The sequence below is a fragment of the Chiloscyllium plagiosum genome, chromosome 5 (assembly GCF_004010195.1).
Source record: "Chiloscyllium plagiosum isolate BGI_BamShark_2017 chromosome 5, ASM401019v2, whole genome shotgun sequence".
Lineage (NCBI taxonomy): Eukaryota > Metazoa > Chordata > Chondrichthyes > Orectolobiformes > Hemiscylliidae > Chiloscyllium > Chiloscyllium plagiosum.
The window spans coordinates 42,207,055-42,227,456 of record NC_057714.1 but is presented as its reverse complement, the minus strand read 5'-3'; the positions used below and the strand labels follow the sequence as shown (position 1 = coordinate 42,227,456).

The 20,402-nt window shown below is 38.7% G+C and overlaps 1 protein-coding gene across 14 annotated transcripts in view; it reads left to right on the top strand.

The window, feature by feature from the left end:
• The window catches only part of ppp1r9a (protein phosphatase 1, regulatory subunit 9A), a 360,369-nt gene that overhangs the window by 93,651 nt on the left and 246,316 nt on the right, over positions 1-20,402 (top strand). For all 14 annotated transcript variants that reach the window (XR_006311675.1, XR_006311674.1, XR_006311676.1 and 11 more), the window contains exon 2: positions 19,436-19,568. Coding sequence is in view for 11 of the 14 variants with exons in the window: in XM_043689927.1 (XP_043545862.1) it covers positions 19,436-19,568 (133 nt within the window). In the remaining 3 variants the exon portion in view is untranslated. The remainder of the gene's footprint in view (positions 1-19,435; positions 19,569-20,402) is intronic.

Sequence of the window (20,402 nt, the reverse complement as noted above, 5' to 3'; positions counted from 1 at the left end):
AGGTGAATTGGCCATGCTAAATTGCCCGTAGTGTTGGGTAAGGCGTAAATGTAGGGGTATGGGTGGGTTTCGCTTCGGTGGGTCGGTGTGGACTTGTTGGGCCGAAGGGCCTGTTTCCACACTGTAATGTAATCTAATCTAAATCTAAATCTATTTTCAAACAGTTAAACCCAGACTTCTTGGAATCATTGCTTTTATGACCTCTATGAAAAAAAACTAGGACAGCGTAACCTTGTTAAAGGAGCAGCAACTTCACAGGCCACAAGACTTGAGTGCCACAGATTGCTCTTAGTGTATGAGAGATGATACATTGATCAGCCTGATAGTTTGTCAGTGTGGATACTAGGAGGCATTCTATTAAAATGCATTCACTGACCAGGACAGCTTATTTAAAAAAGGTCTTTGGTCTAATGTGGGACTGTTTCTAGGCTTTCTGATTCAGAATTGTTGTATTGCCATCTGCTCTCATTGATTTTTGAGGGTGATCCTCGAGGGTTTCTTGAAATCTGCAGAATCCTGCCGTCTCTTCCCTTGTGCATATCCCCAACTAATGAATTCAATGTTGTATTGGTTACTGGAACCCTCTGTCTATCCTGGTGTTCAATATTTTGATGTTTTATATGTCAACAATCTTCTTTAGTGCTGTTCCTTTTGACAGAGATAATCTGCCTGTCAGAAACTGGCTGGCTAGAGTGCATGATTTCCAAATAATGCTGCCAAGCACCCCTGTTCAAAACAGAGGCAGCAGGCAATGTTCAAGACAATAGGTAAACTTGAACTCAATCAGACCAAAATTACAATGATTCAAATGAGGTGATTTAGATGTTGCCTACTTTGATCTGAATGGGTGCAAACAAGTTGTGAATTGCAGTCCCTACACACAATAAAACTGGACAATCCAAAACCTAGCCCCTCACAACTCGTTTAAGGCATTGCAAGACGCGGGTCTATTTAAGTGACTCCTGGACAAGCACATAGACGGCAGTAAATTGAGGGGTGTGTAGGTTAGGTTGATCTTAGATTAAGATAAATGCTGGGCACAACATCGTGGGCCAATGGGCCTGTACTGTGCTGTACTATTCTATGTTCTAAAGTGGAAGAACTGTTCATTTACAATAAACTTAAAGTTATTTGAGTATAATTAATGAAAGTATATCATGTCAAGTGTGTCTGTGTTCTTGCTCAGCAGAGGGCCTTGAACAAACTGCATTTAAATGGACCTAGGTTTAAATTTAATGGATCTTTTCAGGCTGTGAAATAACTGCAGTGACCATTAGTTTGGGATGTATTGATATATAGCTTCATGGCTTGGGTCAACATTAAAATACTTTGAAATTTAATTTTGATTTGAAAACACATGTTTAAAGGATTTTGCAGTTGTCAAACTTGATTATATTAACTGCCTCAGATAGTCACCCTGAAATCTAATCCTGCAAATCCTTGGAGGTCAGCAATTACAATTTAGAATCCCTGAGCCAGAATGTATCTAGGTCTGCGATATGAAACCAGATGGTTAAATTTGTAGAATGCAAAAAAAAGTTGTTTTGAGTTCAATACCAAACCAAAGGAGAAAATTGATGATGTTTAAGTGAGAAGGATTTCGAATTGTGAGCAGGAGGGAACTAAGCTGCAAAATAGGAAACCATTTCCAGTTTCAATTTTCAATGTTAGTGTCAAGAAGAAAGTCATCAATTTGGTGGGGGTTGGGGGTGCTCAAAGCAGCAGGACATTGACTTGATAGACAAGATGAACTTGCAAATGGGATGAACAAGATATTAGAAAGAAATAGGAGAGCGTACAATCAAGTCGGTGGATAACTTGGGAAGGGGGGATGTGGGAGGCAATAGGTGTGGGGGGGGCGGTGGAGAGAGAGTGGGAGAGATGGAAGAGATGAGGGGGATTTGTTTTGCTGGCCTTAAAAGAAGGAACTTGCCATCCTTACCTGGTCTGGCCTACATGTGACTTCAGACTCCCAGCAACGTGGTTGACTGTTAGCTATCTTCTGGGCAATTAGGGGTGGGCAATAAATGCTGCCTAGCCAGCAATGCCCTCATCCTGTGAATGAATAAAGTAACAGGGAAGACAGAAAGGCAACTGAATAGATGACCTAAATCTTAATAACAACATTTCATGAGCTCTTTGCACCTACAAATTGGTGAGGAGAATGAGATCGCCCACTATCACATTTGTAACATTGCCTGCCTCTAATTATATCTCTTCATCTGTTGCAGTTGATTTGCTGCTGAAGCTGTCATCCATGACTTGCCACTCTCTAGAGACTGTTGGATTGCTTGCTATATTGTTTATGCTGAAAGCTTCAGCTAATCCAAAATTCTGTTGCTCATAGCTACCACACTAAATATTCTGATAACTTATTGGTGTTTTACATTGGATTATAGAAAATAGGAGCAGGACTACACCATTTGACCTGTTGATCCTGCTTTGCCATTCAGTTATAATCATGGCTGTTCTTGTTTCTCAGTGCCATTCTCCTGCTCCCTCACCATGCTGTTGACACCTTTACCAGCCAGCAATATTCCCTCCTTCCTTCTGTTCCCTTCATTCCATGCATTCATTCATATATTCAGTGACTTAGCCTCTACAGGTCCCTCTACAGGGTTCCTCAAGTTCACCACCTTGTGTGAAATTTTGCCTTATCTCAATCCGAAATAGCCTACCATATATTCTGACACTGGGACGCCTTATTCTGGAATCTCCTGCTCATGGAAGCACCAAATCTGCCTCTAGTATATCTAGCTTCTCAAAATATTATGCATTTGAATGAGATCACCTCTCATTTGTTTAAACCCAATGAATACAAGCCCAAATGATCAAATCTCTCCTCATGTGACAGACTTGCCATTCCAGAAATCAGCCTGGTGAACTTCACTGTACTCCCTCTATGGCAAGTATATTTTTTCTTAGGTGAGTTACATCCTGATAAAACCCTAGTGCATTTGTCAAACATGATTTCCCTTTTGTATTGACTTTGTATAATCTCATTGGTGTTTTCTAATTCTCTTGTCGTCATGCCCTTTGTAAAAGTCTCCAGAATTTTCCTTATTACTGATGTTAGTGTAACAGATCTCTAATTCCTGGTTATCCACCCCAGCTCCTTTTTTAGACTGAGGTTACATTTGCCACCCTTCGAACTGCTGGGTTGTTCTAGAATATGAAGACCTCTGGAAGATGACAACTAATGCATAAACTGTTTCCATTGCCACTTCCTTGAGTACCCTGAGGTGTAGATTATCAGGCCCTGGGAATTTATCAGATTTTAGTCCCATTAATGTCTCCAGTGTATTCTATAAAGTAATGCTGATTTCCTTCAATTCCTCCTTCCAAAAATACCCTTGTTTCCCCAATACTTCTGGGAAGTTTTTGTGTCTTCTTTAAAGACAGAGCAAAAGTAACTGTTTAGTAACACTACCATTTCATTATTCTTCATTATCATTCTTTGATTTCAGACTGTAAGGTCCCTATATTATTCTTCATTAATCCTTTCCTTTTTACATACATATAGGAACTCTTATGGTCCATTTTTATAAACCTTGAAAGTTTATCCTCATATGCTGTTTCTTCTCTTTTTGTCAACCTGAATTCTAAACTCTCCCAGTCCTTGGCCTTTCTATTTTTTCTTGCAACTTTATATGATTCCTCTTTGAATCTTGTGTCTTTGATTTATTGTGATTCAGCCCTTTTTTTGTTGTTATTTTGCCTGAAGGAAATGTATAGCTGCTGTAATACATGCATTTGTTTCTTAAATATTAAGCATTAGTGCAGTCCAAAGATGTACAGTTTAAGTCTTTTGCAACCTAACAATCCCCCAGAAATGTTTCTACATCTTTGCTATATAATGGCCCTTTGGCTCAACATTGGTTTCTGCCATCATTTCCCCAAGCCTTGCACAAAAGTTCCCTCCCGAAAGCTTTGACTAAACTGTTGGTTTCATTTCAATTGGCAATCATTTTACCTGCAAATTATATTTGCATATTTGTGTGCTGCCCACTGTACATGTGCTACATAATTGCAAATTATTGTAATTATGGTTTAACTCCCTACTGTATAAACATTGAGAAATTAGAAAAATAATCAATTTCGGATCCACATTCAACTTTTGAATAGGAACCAAATACAGAAGAACCTCGATTGTCTGGCGTTCGATTATCTGAATAGTGGAATGTCCGGCAAGATCACAAGGTCCTGATGCTTGGCTAAACTATGTTATCCGGCATTCAATTATCCGGAATTCGATTAACCAAACAAAATACTCCCCACCCGTGACCTTTGGATAATCAAGGTTCCTCTGCAGCTATAAAATAAGTTATTGAAATTCAATTATTTTATTGCTATAGCTTGATATGAAGTATGGTTGTAACTATTAATTGTTGTCAATTGATTTACAGATTATTGCACCTGTTTTGAAGAATTACTTTTTAAGTACACAATCTTAACTCAAAGATAGCCTCTACTACTACTCAACTTATAATGAAACCATTCAGTGGCATTGTGACATTAACAAAAAAAATTAAATGACCTATGCAGAAGTTGACCTCCATTGTGACAATTAAGACACCCATTCCTGTTCCTGTGGTCCAACTCCAGGTGTTTCCTGAAAAATGAGTCTTTCTCCGCATGATTAAATTTATCTTTTGTAATCAACTGTCTGGGAGATGTAAACAATGAAATGCATATCTCCATGATGAAAATTCTACACAGATTAAGAGTTAAATGATGTTTTCTAGTTCTGCTTATTTACTGTTTTTTGTCACTTGTGTGACCAGTGCAAACAGAGAATGTTCAACAGATCAATTTTCATGTTGGCTAGCTTCTACATCTTATCCTTAAAGATTCTGTAATTAACTCTAAAACCTCACAGTCTCATTCCTGATTAAGGGTTTTTGCCCGAAACATCAATTTTCCTTTTCCTCGCATGCTGTCTGACCTGCTGTGCTTTTCCAGCACCACACTCTTGACTCTAATCTCCAGCATCTGCAGTCCTCACTTTCGCCTGTAACGATTTTAAGGTGGGGCCAAAAATACTAACTAAAATGGCCACGAGAATTATGTCACAAGTTGGCCAAATTTCACAAAATCAATGTGGATTAGGCTAAAGACAAAAAAGAGCTTTTTCCTCAAGGACATTGAAGGCAGCCAGATGCCTCCATGTTAGGTGTGAAAAGGCCGTTGACTCTTATTTGGATTTAGGCTGAAACTTTATTGCTGGAACAGCACAGCAGGTCAGGCAGCATCCAGGGAACAGGAGATTCGACGTTTCGGGCACAGGCCCTTCTTCAGGAATGAGCAGAGAAAGGGCCTGTGCCCGAAACGTCGAATCTCCTGTTCCCTGGATGCTGCCTGACCTGCTGTGCTGTTCCAGCAATAAAATTTCAGCTTTGATCTCCAGCGTCTGCAGACCTCACTTTCTCCTCTTATTTGGATTTACCAATATTAAGAGTAATTTAACATGCTGGAGTTAGAACTTGGCCTATCAAACATGTAAACAAAATTTCAGTACATGGGGAATATACAAATAATTGCTATTTCAAGGAATTTTCTTTGCAGGGCAAAATTGAAGGATTTTATACTGTAGAAGTGACCATGCTGATAATCCTGTCTTTCTGTCTGTTGAGACAAAAACCACTTTGATCCTTCGGAAACAATAAAGAAGAAATACCAGTGCACTGAGAACTTTAAAAGTAAGGCCCAATGGTGTCAGAGGGTCAGTACTGATAGAGTGGAGCGTTTTCAGTGGATCATTACTAAGGAGTGCTGCACAGTCTATGGGTCAAAGTAAAACGAGAGCTGCACCAATGAAAGGTCTTAGTTAAGGGAACTGCACTGTTGGAACTGTGTCTTTTGGATGAAACAATAAATGAAACTCCACCTGCCTTGGGCTGGATATCACAGATCTCGTGACTAATATTCGAGCATACAAATGATTAAGAAGGCTAATGGAGTGCTCTCCTTCTATATGAGAGGAATTTAATGAGGAAATATTATGCTTAAATTATAGGGGCATTGATGACACCAAATCTAGGACACTGTTTGCATTTTTGAACTTATTTAATGAAGGATATAAGTCTGTTGGAGGCAGTTCACTAGAATTCACTAGATTGATAACTGGAATGAATGGATTGTCTTATGAGGATGGGTTGGTCAGGCTGAACATATTTCAGCTGGAGTTTAGAAGAGCGAGGGGTGACTTGATTGAAGTTTCTATGATCTTAAATGGTCTTGATAAAGTGGATGTGGAATGGCAGTTAATACTTGTAGGTGAGTCCAGAACTAGGGGAAACTATTTTAAAATAAATGTTTGACATTCTTGGAGAGAAATGAGGGGAAATATTTTCTGAGGTTTGTGTGACTTGGAACTCTTTGCCTGTGGTAGATGAAGAGTCCTTGAATATTTTAAAGGTGGAGTGAGAAATTCTTGTTAGTCAAGGGGTTCCAAGATTATAGGGATGGATGGGAATGCGGAATTTGAAACAGAAATGAACAGTCGTGATTTTATCGAATAGCAGAGCCAACTTGAGGGACCGAATTTCTGTTCCTAATTCATATTTCTGATGGCCTCAGGCTTATGTGAGTAGACACAATGAAATAGCAAATGCTGATTCTTTTTCATATGTTAAAGACTTTTCCATTCAAAGATTACAGGTCAGGAGATTTAAATACTTTTACAGCTGTGTCATGCCTCACTGGGATAGCAAGCTGGAAATCAAGGCCCACTATTTCTGGAGTAATCACAGAAGTTAAAGGATTTTATTAGAGTATGCAAAATTACCCAATTTACTTATCTTTTTGGATGCAGGTTAATACAAAGCAGGATTTTGTACTTAACAAGAATCATAATTAATGAAACATAAATGGATTCTAGCTACAAGTTAAACATCTATGGATTGTCAACATTTAACACTTAATAGTTAAACCTCTAACTCCCATACAATTCCGCACATATGCACACAGGCAGGCAAAAGAATATTGGTGTTATGGTTAGAAAGAAAATCTGGAAAACAGTTTAATGACTCTAGTTTGCAAGGTTTGCTGAAATTAGTCTTTTTGCTTACCAGTGAGAATGTGTATTGGGTATGAGCAGATAGGGAAAGAGCTAGGTTTTGACTTTTGTGAAACAAGAAGTTCAGCTGAGCATGATTCAGATCGGATAAGAACTTACAGTTAACAATGGGGTGCTTAAGGCAAGGGTAATGAGTTAACAAGATGGTAAAGCATTCATTATGTAGAACCATTTAACAATGTTAGAAGCATTCAGTATGTAAGGTCAGTTTAATAAGGTGAAAAGAATTCATTATGTGAAGCCAGTTAAGGTTACGAATATTCATTGTGTAACAGCGAGTGGCTTAATCTTTACTGTTGATGCTTGCTGATTGTAACGGTCACCCAATCAATATGTATTTTGCCTTATCTGGTTGCTTCTCCCTGTAAAATTATGATATAATTCATTAAGAAACTGCTATTCCAGAGAGGACCATGAACTCATGTCCCTGTGCACATGGGCGATCGTTCTCTCTCCCTCCAGGGCCCGGAATAAAGATGAAAGAGTTTTGCTTCAACTGAGGGGGGAACGGGATGACACCAGGACTTGTTGATCTTCAGTCCCTCTTCTCCAGGTACTTTCACTCACTTGTAGGAGGCACAAAGCAACTGGTTCACAAATTGTAAAGTATTTTATTTATTGCTTAAAACCCACAGCTTACAGCAATTAGTGAGGGGAAATAAAAATACAATTCTTCAGGATAAGGTACTTTTACTGCAGAGAAAGACCACCTCCTGTTTCAGAGGTGTGAAGGATTCTGACCATATTGTTTGCATCCATAAACTGATCAGATGCCAAGAAGTTAATCACACAGTTATTGACAGGCAAGAAGTCTTTTGTCATTGACAACTGGTCACAACACCGCAGATGGAATGTGTCGCCAGCTCAATCTTTGTGCATACCCCCTGGTGCTAGCTCATCTGTAGTAATCTTCCCTTAGTTGCTTGAACAAGTAACAGTATGAACCCCTGTTAAAATGAGTGTTGGTATCTTGCTTTTAAAAGGTTTATCAATTCCCTCTACAATTCTTTTCCTATTTCAGTCTGCAATCAAAAATGCAAAAAAAGGAAGTAATTTTGGTGTTTGCACTTGCCTATTCTAATGAGCTTTTTCTTTTGTAGTGCATTCATGTTCACTTTGAACAATTTTAACAGGAACTGGATCTCTCTCAAAAGTGTTCCTCACAAAACCGAAAGGTTCTTTTCCTCCCAAAGTGACTTTAGTAGCTTTAGACTGTTTTCTGAAATATTGTAAAACACTACAAGTTGTGTTTTTGATATTCCACAAGTGAACATTTGATCTGTTTGAAGACAGTGCAGCAACCTTAGTGAATTATGGATGTGAAAAGTACAAACCTTCCCTGTTTATCCTCAGTGAAAACGATGAGTGCTTGTTATGGGGTGGACTTCAGGAATTGGAGTTTGTGTGATTTTGGATAAGCTGGAGATCATCACAAGGTCTGAATTTATAAAAATTCAGACCTTGGTGAATTTGATATTTTAAAACTTGCTTGTAATATTTGGGTACAGAGTGTTCCTCGTCTAACAATTTATATTATGTAAGATTCTTTGGAATGGTCAAAAGACATGTTTAGCTGCGAATTATTAATGTGTCACTAGCTCCATACAAAGATGGATTATATGTACGTTGGTATGTATGAACAAAGCTTCAGGATTTACCTTTCTCAGGGGATTTACTGTTTGGGAGATGAGTACAGTATGTATGGGCATTTGGATGATTTTCAAAATGTCAGCCAAGTGTTTGTGAATAAGCGGAGTGGGAAGCAGTGTCAATATTGAAAAGTGGTGGGATGGAGATAACAATGCAGGGTAGGTGGAATGGTGCGAAATGAGGATGATACTGAATGAGATAGGACAGTCTGAGTAGCATGAGGGCATGAGAGAGATGGTTTAGGAAGAGTGAAAAGGCAAGTGAAGAGATGTCACGAGATGGTGGGAAAGGCATGGAAAATTCTGTCATTGGAGGGATGGCGTAGGATAGGATGGGATGGGGTTCGCACAGGAGAGAATGCCTGACAATGGCTGGACGAATGAATTAATGAAATTGGTTAAGTTTGGCAATTAGATTGTGGAGTCATGATTGGTATGGAAATATTCTGGAATCAGGATGGGGAGATGGAAAGAAAATCTGATGGCACCAGAAGGATTGATAGTTAGATGGGAGTGGCATTGGATGTATGTTATTGGAGGGAACATGTAGCATGGAAAGCATGGATATGGATGGGCCTGGTATGGAAAGATAATTTGGAATAAGGAATGAGTGAGCTAATGGATGATTGGATTGTAATTAAAGGAATAACATGGGATGGAGATGGTGTGAGCAATAGAAATAGTACAGAAGGGGTGACAAGGGAAGGTTAAGATGGTCTAAGATGAGTGGGAGGGATGTGAAGGTTGCATTAGCATTGGGGACTAGATAGAATAAGTGGCATGGGAAGAATGGATGAAATGAAGAAATTGATTAAATATGTTAGTTTGACAGCAGGGTCAGACCAGTAAAAAAAATGAAATTGGAGTAGAAGGGAGAAGTGTGGAGGAGTATTTGAAACAATATTGACACCAGGTCTCTGGGGTTCAATACTTCAAGCAAGTTTTATTTGCACTGATCGGGAGACAACTTTATACTGTTTAAGTCAGTAGACTTCTCCAACAACATCGATTCAAGTAGTTTACATGCTATTCTAATTGTGTTATAATCATTGAATGCCTACACCAGGGCTGGTACTGTTATCTAGGGTTTTAATTTAGAATATCACAACAATGACACACGATCACCATCATCATGCAATTTAATTAAGAAATGGAGGAGGCTTTTGTTTCAACCAAATGGCTCTGGACAACATGCATTCACCCTTGTCACAGAAGATATTTTATATAAAGAAAATATTTTATATAAAGATCAGCTTGCAAACAGCTATACCTCATATTGATTGAATGTATGGTTTACAGTTGCAAAAATAACATCAGCATTGGGTGTCCAGAACAGACTTGCCAGATCATACACCAGTTATCCAATGGGATGACCTCAGGAGATGTGTTTATGATTTTGGTTACTGGAGCATTCTGTGACTCATGTCTCCAATAAAGTTACATTGTTGTCTTTGCTTTTGTAAGCTTAGCGTTTGAGAATCATTTTTTAACTTAATACATAATTGCTGTTTGGGCTCAAAAAACCCCATTTCAAGTTGGCTTGAATAGCATGGGTTGGGGATAACATGAGAAGAATTTGAAAAGATAGAATGGTACCTAATGAGTGGGAGCAGCGAAGGTATCAGAGGGATAGCATGGAATGGAGATGTCATTTAAGAGTTGGCATGATGTGGAAATTGTACTAGAGGAAGGGATAACATGGGAAGGATTAAATGGCTTGGGATAAGTGTGGAACTGGGAGAGGGCATGGGAAGGATGGAATATCATGGGAGGTGCGTAAGTTTATTGAATTGGTTAAGGTACACTAGTTTGATGGCAAATAGTTTGCTAGATTGTACTTTTCTGCTTTTATTATACTAATTATCACAGAAATTACAGTTGTGAAGGTCATTTGTAAAATAAGCATTTCTTCTCATTATTTCCATGATTTTGTCATCTCTTATCAGACTGTTTTTAACTAATTGAGGAAAAGGAATGAAGGCAGATCTGAGAATAGCATTGCGTTATCACTTTTTAAAATTTTTGCAATTTGTCACTTGTTTTGAGAATACATTTCAATCGATCAATTAATACACTTGGACAATTGATGCCAAATGACAGAGGGCAAGTTAAAAATGTATGAGATTTTGTTTAATCTGTAGACATTTAAATTCATATAGTAGCTTCGGTGATCATCTAGTGAAGAGGCAGGAAATTGAAGAATATGTACCGGACCATGTGCAGGCAGATGGGATTATTGGAGAATGGCATCATGCTTGTCACAGACCTGGTGTGCCACAGGTCCCGTTCCTCTGCTGTACTGTTCAATGTTTTATGTTTACCAGTGCAGAAAAGCAAATATCTAAAACAAGAGTTGACTCAATGAGATTTGTCAAGTTTCTGATAAGCCAGCCACATGCATGGGGGCCACATCAATCACTGCTTTTATTTTAATTGTAATTTAATTTAGTTTAATTGAAACCTAAACTGAGTCCACAACTGATGATGAGGGGTGACTCAAAACCAGCAAAAGAATTGGGTGAGACCAGTCACAACGTAACAGTAAATTCTCATTGAAATTTTTATAGATCCACTTCCTACCTGACCCCCGGCTAAATTGACAGGGTGATGGTTGGGCATTACAATGGCAGTAGGTCACACAATATAGTCTGTTTGTTAGATTTGGGGGTGGTGGCATCAGTGAAGCACAGGTCAGGAAGCTCACTTCTTGCAGCTTGGTGTTTGGGGAAATTAGCTGATGATGTGAGAGATATCATCACAGCCTGCAGGGAGGTTTGTTTCTTAAAAATATTCATTCATGGGATGTGGCCATTGATGGGTATGGCAGTTTCTATTGTATATTCCCAGTTGTATTTGAGAAGATGATGATGTGCAGCCTTTTGAATCAGTGTAATCCTTATGGTAAGTGGACCCACAGCGCGGTTAGCGACAATGGAGAAACAGCAACATAGTTCCAAGTTTGATATTAAATGGGTTGGGATGAAGCTGCACATGGTGATGTTCCAGCATAACTTCAACCTTTTGTCTTTTTTGGTGGTAGTGGTTATGGGTACCAGGTTATAATATTACAAAAGGTGATATATTATTCAGCAATCTCTGACCCACAAAATTTTGTGGATGTTTTTAATTCTGATTTTCCAGATTTGTACTAATCTGTTAAGTAAGATTGTAAACATAAGAATTAGGAGCAGGTTTGGGCTACTTGTTCCCCTGGGCTTTTATCACCATTCAGTAAAATCAGGGCTGAATTGATTTTTTTTTCCATGTTCCTGCTTAGCCCAAATAATCTTTCACACCCTTGGATCTAACCATCTCTGCTTTAAAAATACTTAGTTTTTCTTTCCATTGTCTTTTGTAGTAGAGAGTTTCAAAGACTCCTCTCCCTTTAAGAGAAAAAGTTCTCATCTCTGCCTTAAATGGGCAACCAGTTATTTGGAAACAGTGACTCCTCATTCTAGATTCTCCCACAAAGGAAACACCTTTTCCATGTGGACTCTGCCAAAATCCCTCAGGTTCTTGATATTTTCAATCAACTAATTTCTTATTTTTCCAAATTCTAGTATATTCAAACCTTTCCTTTTGAGATAAACTGCCCATTCCAGGTATTAGTGTAGTTGAGTATTGTAGTAAACCTAATACTAATACGCCCTTTGTTTTTCACACCAAGGTGTTTAACTTTATATTTATTCATGTTGTATTTCACCTGCCATGTAATTTTGCACTCACTCATTTTGTTTAAATGATACTGAAGTCTCCTTACATCCTTCTTATAACTTTAAATCCTGCCTTGTTTTGTGTTACCAAACTTGGAAACATTGCACTTGATTCTGACACCCAGGTCATTTATGTATATCATGAATAGCTGGGGCCCAAGCATGGATCCTTGGGTCCCCCACTGGTCTCTGGCTGCCATACAAAAAAAATCCAATTTATTCCCACTCTGTTTCCTGTCTATCAACCAATTTTCAATCCATGTCAATATATTACCCTGTAGCCCATGTGCTTAAACTTTGCTCTTAGGTATGACCTTATCAAAAAGCCTTCTGAAAAACCAAATACACAGTCTTATCTATTTTACTAGCTGCATCCTCAAAAATTAAGCATGATTTATCTTTTATAAATCCAGGCTGCTTTTCTGCAATACTGTTAATGCTTTCCATATGTTCTGTTATCACATTACTTATAATAGACTCTAGCATTTTCTCCACTACTGATGTTAAGATAACTGGTCTGTAATTCTGTTTTTATTTCTCTCCCTATCTTTTTAAATAGCGGGGTTACATTTACCTCCCTCCAATCTGTAGGAATTATTCTAGAGTTTATAGAATTTAGAAAGATGGCCATCAACATATCCAATAATTCCCAGGTCACTTGTTTTAGTACTCTGGGATGTAGATTATCAGGCTGTGCTGATTTGTTAGCTTTTAACCCCATTGATTTGCATAACACAGTTTTCTTGTGCATACAATTTTCTTTCAGTTCTGCCCTTTCACTAGCCACTTGGTTCCCTAACATTTCTGGGAGGTTATTTGTGGCCTCTTGTGTGAAGACAGAACTAAAGTATGTGTTCAATTCCTCTGCCATTTCTTTTTCCCAATTGTAATTACCCTGGCTTCTGGCTGTAAAAGTACATTTGTCTTTAAGTATCACCTTCTCTCCACATATTTATAGAAACTTTTATAATCAGTTTCTATGTTCCCTGTAGTTTTACTCCTGTTGTCAATTCTCCCCCACCTTAATCAAGTATTTTGTTCCTGTATTGCTGAATGCTAAAATGTTCCCAATCCTCAAGCTTGTTGCTTTTTTTCCTGGCATTTATATATTTCCCTTCTTTGGATCTAATAGTATCCGTGATTTCTTTTGTGAGTCACAGTTCAGTCACCTTTCTCCTTTTTGTGCCTGATAGCAATGAATAATTGTTATAATTGGTACACCATGTGTTTTATATATTACCCACTTCCTATTCACCATTAACCCCTTTAGTGAGGTTTCCCAAACCATACTTGCCACTTTGAGCCTCATATCCTTATATTCCCTTATTTAGATTCAAAACCCCACTTTCAGATTAGAATGCTTTGCACTCCATCTTCATGAAAAATTCAACCATACTATGGTTGTACTTTCCATGGGGACCCTGAACAATAATGTTATTAATTAATCCTTTTTCATTGCACAGTATCTAGTTTAGAATAGCCTGTTCTCAGCTTGGTTCCTCCAGATATTGGTCAAACCCCGCCCCAATCTTCCACAACAGCCCCCCACCCTCCACCTAATCTCTACCACTGTTTTGGAGTCTAAAGGCAACCCCCAACAGTGCTCAATAAAAACTGTTCTGCAAGAGGGTCACCTGACCTGAAACGTTAACTTTGGTTTCTCTTCACAGAAGCTGCTAGACCTACTCCAGCAACTTCTGTTTTATCCCCAATAATGCTTTCTGCCTTTCGGTGTCTCTTATAGTTTCTACATGATTTTTTTTGAATTAATATCCTTCTTCATTATTTCATTAATTTTACTCATTTATGAACAATGCAACCCCACCTCCTTTCCCTCTTTGTCTGTACTTAGTGAATCATTAATGTCCCTCAATATTTGGCTCCCATTTTGTCACACTTTTTCATGCAGAGGGTGGTGCATGTATGGAATGAGCTGCCAGAGGAAGTGGTGGAACATGGTACAATTCTAGCATTTAAAAGGCATCTGGATGGGTATATGAATAGGAAAGGTTTAGAAGCATATGGCCCAAGTGCTGGCAGATGGGACTAGATTAATTTAGGATATCTGGATGACATGGACAAGTTGGACCAAATGGTCTGTTTCCTTTGGTGTACATCTCTATGACTGTCTCCTCAACTGTATCTGTGTTATGTACGCTTACAACTATTTGTGCTGTGATTTAATCTCCCTCATTGTGAATACTCCATGCATTAAGACACAAAACTTTCAGACTTGTCTTTTTAACCTTGTCAGTCATCTTAGCTATACTTTGCACTTTGGCTCCATTTCTTTATCTTCCCTTTTTTATTGCCTTCCATTTTTGTTTATTACCTTTATGTCTTTTGTTTCCATCTTTGTTTCTCCCTCCTCCGACGCCCTGCTCAGGTACACATTCCCCTGCCATTCTATTCAAATGCTCCCGAACAGCACCAGCAAACCAAAGATGTTGGCCTCGACCTGCCCAGATGCAACCCATCCTGCTTCTACTGGTCTCACCTTCCCTCGAATCAGCTCCAGTGTACCAGGAATTTGAATTCCTCCCTCCTACACGTTTTTCCAGCCTTGTCTTCACCTAGTATATCCTGTTATTTTTATTCTCGCTTAGCACGTGGCACCGGAAATCATTTTGAGATTACTACCTTTTGAGGCTCTACTTTCGAATTTGCATCCGAACTCCCTGTATTCCGTTCGTAGGTTTCAAAATGTCATAGGTACCAGTATGTAACACAATCACTGGCTGTGCATTCTTCTTGTTCAGAATGGAGCCCTGAAGCTGTTGTGAGGCATCATTAACCATGGCACCGGGAAGACAGTATACCATCCTGGAGTCTTATTTTAAGTTACTGAATTGCATGTCTGTTTCCCTTACCACTAGATTGTCAATCGTGATAGCCTTGTTATTCTTATTCCTCCCCTGTCATACAATGCAGCCACACATGGTACCATGAACTTGATTGCTGCTATCCTACAAGACGATAAGGAGGAGGAGGAGAAGTAGTCCATTCAGCCAGTTGAATCTGCTGTACCATTTAATGAGATCATGGCTAATTGATAATCCTCAACTCTGCTTTCCTGCTTTTTCCCTACTACTCTTGATTTTCTTGCTGATTAAAAATCTTTCTTTCCCCGAGAAGTCGTCTTCTCCCCGACTCAATCATACCCAAGATGCTATATCTGTGAGGGGACTTGTGCGCTGTCTGCCTTCTCTACATTGCCTGGTGGTCACCAATCCCCTTTTTGCCTATTAAGTCTTTACCTGCAATGCGACCATCTCAATCTGAATGTACGTTCTGCTGCTTCAGTTTCGAAATGCAGATAGGCAGTAGCTGCAACTGGATGCAGTTCTTGCACATGTGGTCGCAATGTGCAGGAGGGACATACCATGTGTATGAGCTCTGCTGCCATGACTTCCCTTTAGATTAAGTTTATTAGTTTAAAACTAATTATGCTAGGTGTTTTATTTCACTCTAAGCACTCCTGCTACAATGTAAAGTCCTTAAGTTTTAACTTTGCTTTTCCTTATTTTATTTTCATTATATGAGATAGCTGGAACTTTTGTATACAGCTTAGGCCACTACCTCACAGGAAAGTTTCTGTTTGCCCTATCAATGCTCCCATAATTTTATACATCTCAATCATTTCTCTCTTTAGTTTCCTCTGCTTTGATGAAACCAATTCCAGTATATTCGATTTCCCTCTTTATGACTAAAACGCCAGCCAGACCATTCAAAAAATTAAAACGGAAAGTGACAACTTTTCCTTGTGATTTGTAGGTTGATTAATATTATGCAGCTTCTCAGCTATAGTTCTTAAATTGTCTTCCTTTACACTTTTGGCTCATGAGTTTAAACTCTTTGAGGTATTTTGGCTTTTTTTGATTTCTTATGTTGTAGGTCCTATATATACTAATAGAATTTAAGAATGCATGTATTTTAAGTATTTTAAAAGTATTGGAAGTTGGCTTTTCTTTGTTTGTTCAATTATACCATATGAGCAAACAAGTCTATTTCATTGTTGTGGTTCTGTTTGCCGAGCTGGGAATTTGTGTTGCAGACGTTTCGTCCCCTGTCTAGGTGACATCCTCAGTGCTTGGGAGCCTCCTGTGAAGCGCTTCTGTGATGTTTCCTCAGGCATTTATAGTGGTTTGTCTCTGCCATTTCTGGTTGTCAGTTCCAGCTGTCCGCTGCAATGACCGGTATATTGGGTCCAGGTCGATGTGTTTGTTGATAGAATCTGTGGATGAGTGCCATGCCTCTAGGAATTCCCTGGCTGTTCTCTGTTTGGCTTGTCCTATAATAGTAGTGTTGTCCCAGTCGAACTCATGTTGCTTGTCATCTGCGTGTGTGGCTACTAAGGATAGCTGGTCGTGTCGTTTCGTGGCTAGTTGGTGTTCATGGATACGGATTGTTAGCTGTCTTCCTGTTTGTCCTATGTAGTGTTTTGTGAGTTGGTGGCTTTGAAGTAGATGCCTGTGTTGAGTTGGTCGCCAGAGATGGAGCTGGTGAAGACCAGGAAGGGGAGGGAAGTGTCAGAGATGGTCCAGGTGAACTTGTGGTCAGGGTGGAAGGTATTCATGAAGTTGATCAACTGTTCAAACCCCTCATGGGAGCATGAGGTGACGCCAATACAGTCATCAATGTAGCGGAAGAAAAGGTAGGGGATGGTGCTAGTTCCATGCTGTGGGTTCCATGGCTACCCCTTTGGTCTGAAGGAAGTGGGAGGATTCAGAGAAGAAGTTGTTGAGGGTGAGGACCTGTTCCGCCAATCAAATGAGTGTGTTTGTGGAGGGTAACTGTTAAGGGCAGTAGGAGTAGAAGGAATGTAAAGCTTACAGGCCTTCACCATGGCAGATGGACTTGTATGGGGTCTGGATGCCCATTGTGAAGATAAGGCGTTGGGCCTGGGGAAGTATAGGTCATGGAGGAGATGGAGGGCGTGGATGGTGGATGATTTCTAAGCAATATTTTCATATCCCCATTATGTGAACTGTTCATTTAAAAAAAAAGTGAACTAAACAGGAGATACAGCTTCCATGTCTTTTGATAAAATTGTTTGCTTCAATTCTGATTTTTTTCCTATTCGTGATTCGTGCTGTGGTCAAGTGGATTACAATGGACATTTTAAAGCCATTGCTTCTATTACTTGTAGAAACCATTTTCATCCATGAAAAACTCAGGGTGAAAATTAGATGATGGGATTTGAAGCTCAGTAGTCTATATTATATTGCTATTCTGACAATTATGAAAAGCACTATTCAAATACATGTTTCTTCTATAGTTGCTGAATTGGGTTTTCACTTTCGCTAGGATGAATGTTAGAATAGGAAAAAGATGGTGGAAGTGAGGGATTTAGGATGGTGAGGAGAGTGGAGCAGGGTAACAAAAATAAGAGAAAAAATAATAATAGAGTACAGTGAATGATTACTTGTTCAAAATCTCACTTCCTAACTATGGCATGGAGTGAGGACGTGAAGTGGAGGAAGCTGTACTGTCTCACAGCTAGTTCTTTCTGGCGGCCGATGGGGAATAGGTTATCTCTGGGGATTAAGAGGATAATCTTAAAATTAAAACTAAGCAGTTCAGGGTAATGTTAGGAACATTAGCTGTATATGTATTGAGTGTGGCATTTTTTGGCATTACAAAACTGGAGGGGGTACATCATATGCATGTACAAATGTAGTCAGTGATATCAAAGACAGCAACATTGGCTGCATCTGTTGACACTCAGAACATATTTAAGCAAAAACCAATAAAAAGCTAGCAAGTAGATAAAATGAAAAGATTGAAGAAATCTTTTTAATATTTGTTTAATCATTTTTATTGTGCATTGTACATTTTCATAAGAATGAAAAAAGCAGAGATGAGCGTGTGCAGTCGTCAATTATCAGTGGATTGTTGGTGTTGGCAAACAGTTTGAACTAGATACAGAGCAATGATTAAACATAGTGTTACAGATTGCCCATGTTGGCACAATTGAATTGAAAGAAAATCAAATTATGAGATACACACATTTTACTCGCAGTATCTCAGTAATATCCAGAGTACAGTGATGAGTGGGATGGAAAAGGAGTTGAGTTTACCTCACCAGAGCTATTGGCATGGTTGAAATTTTATAGCTGAAGCATCTGGGAACTGTCAGGATAGCTGAATTAATGATCTAATTCATATCATATAATTAAGAATGTAAGATATCCCAAAAAAGAAAATCCAAAAATGGAACATAGAAAACAAGTAAATCTAAATTTCTCTCTGAAAGATTTTGGACATTTTCTGAGGGCATGAATGGATTTGGCATTTCATATCTCCAAGCTGTTACATGATATAACCTGAATTTAAATGAACAATGTACAGATGGAAATTGAAGATGCTCATATAATGAACATGTAGTGCAAGGGCAGCATCAAGATTCAAATGCACTTTATTGGAATTGTTGTTGGTTGCAGTCTTGAGCAGGAGGGACTTGCCTTTGAAAGTGATGTGTAATCTGGTTGTTAGAACGGAGTCATCTCTAAGTACAGACTTACTCAGAAAATGGACAGCAAGATTCTCCAAAGCATTATGACTCAATGAAATAAAGCATTGTCATATTTTCCCTTCAATAAAGTAGTTACAGTGTGGGAGATCACTACTTCTGCCATCAACTTTGTATCCTACCTTTTAAAGTTGCCACTTCATTCTGGATTAAAATCAGTTTTGATCTGTAAGCTCACGATTATAAAGAACCGAATGTATCTACCAAATCATTTGATCCAGCAGTCGGCAAAAGAAGTGACTTCATGTTCTAGGATGAAAATTCCTCATCTGATCACTTATACTGCCTTATTCAATTACTTTTAAATCATATTTTATTTCATGCATATGAATAATATATTTAGATATTGATGTTGATATCACTTTTGTACAGAACTGTATTTTCTTGTTATTTATGAATTTGTTTCGATAGGACTTCAAGTTTTAAATTGAGCCATTGAGTCACAGAAAGTTTGTTTCTACAGGTTTTCCACACATACTCTAACGAAGACTATGATAGGAGAAATGATGACGTGGATCCAGTTGCTGCATCTGCTGAATATGAACTGGAAAAACGAGTAGAGAGGCTTGATCTTTTTCCTGTTGAACTTGAAAAAGGTAGGAGTAAGAACCTAGGTTTGTTCTCAAATTTTTGATCTCTGCTCAACTCTGAAAAGATTATGAATAGATGCTAAATAGGCAATGTTAAGAAGAGATAATTGAAAATTGGTGCAAGAGCTTAGTTTTGTGGACAGTCTGAAAGGAGGAGGAGATGACTGTTGCAAAATAGTATCTAACCATCAGTTATGGTGGGTCATGCCACACAGTCATTCTGTGCTAGAAGTGAGCCACCCATTTAATTGGTAAACATTTAAGTGTAGTCATATAGACTCTCGTCTTAATCTTTAATTTTTTTTCATGGGAGGTATGCATTTGTTGAACATCTCTAATTTCCCTTAAGCAGATGTTGAAGTGCCTTCTTGAATTGTAATAGTCACTTTGGTGTTTGTACATGCAGAATTCTATTGGGGTCTGAGTTGAGGAATCTTGATCTAGTCATAATAGAGACATGGTGAAAATATAGTTTCATTTCAGGTTGATGTATGCCTTGAAGTGGAACTTGTGTCTGATGGTCTACCATGGATTCATTGTCCATGTCCTTCCAGGTGGTAGATATCACAGGTTTGCAAGCTACTGTTGAATGAACTGGTGAGTTACTGCCCTACCACTGTGTGCTGAAGGTGAAGGAAGTGAATAGTTTGTCTGGTGCACGGGATGCTGATCAAGAGAGCTGCTTTGTCTTAGCTGATGTTGAGATGCTTGTGCATTGTTGGAGCTGTACTCATCCAGGCAAGTGAAAAGTATTCCATCAACACTGACTTGTGCTTTGTAGGGATCATGCCTAGGCTTTGGGAGTCAAGACATAATAAAAGACTGCAGAATTCCCAGTCT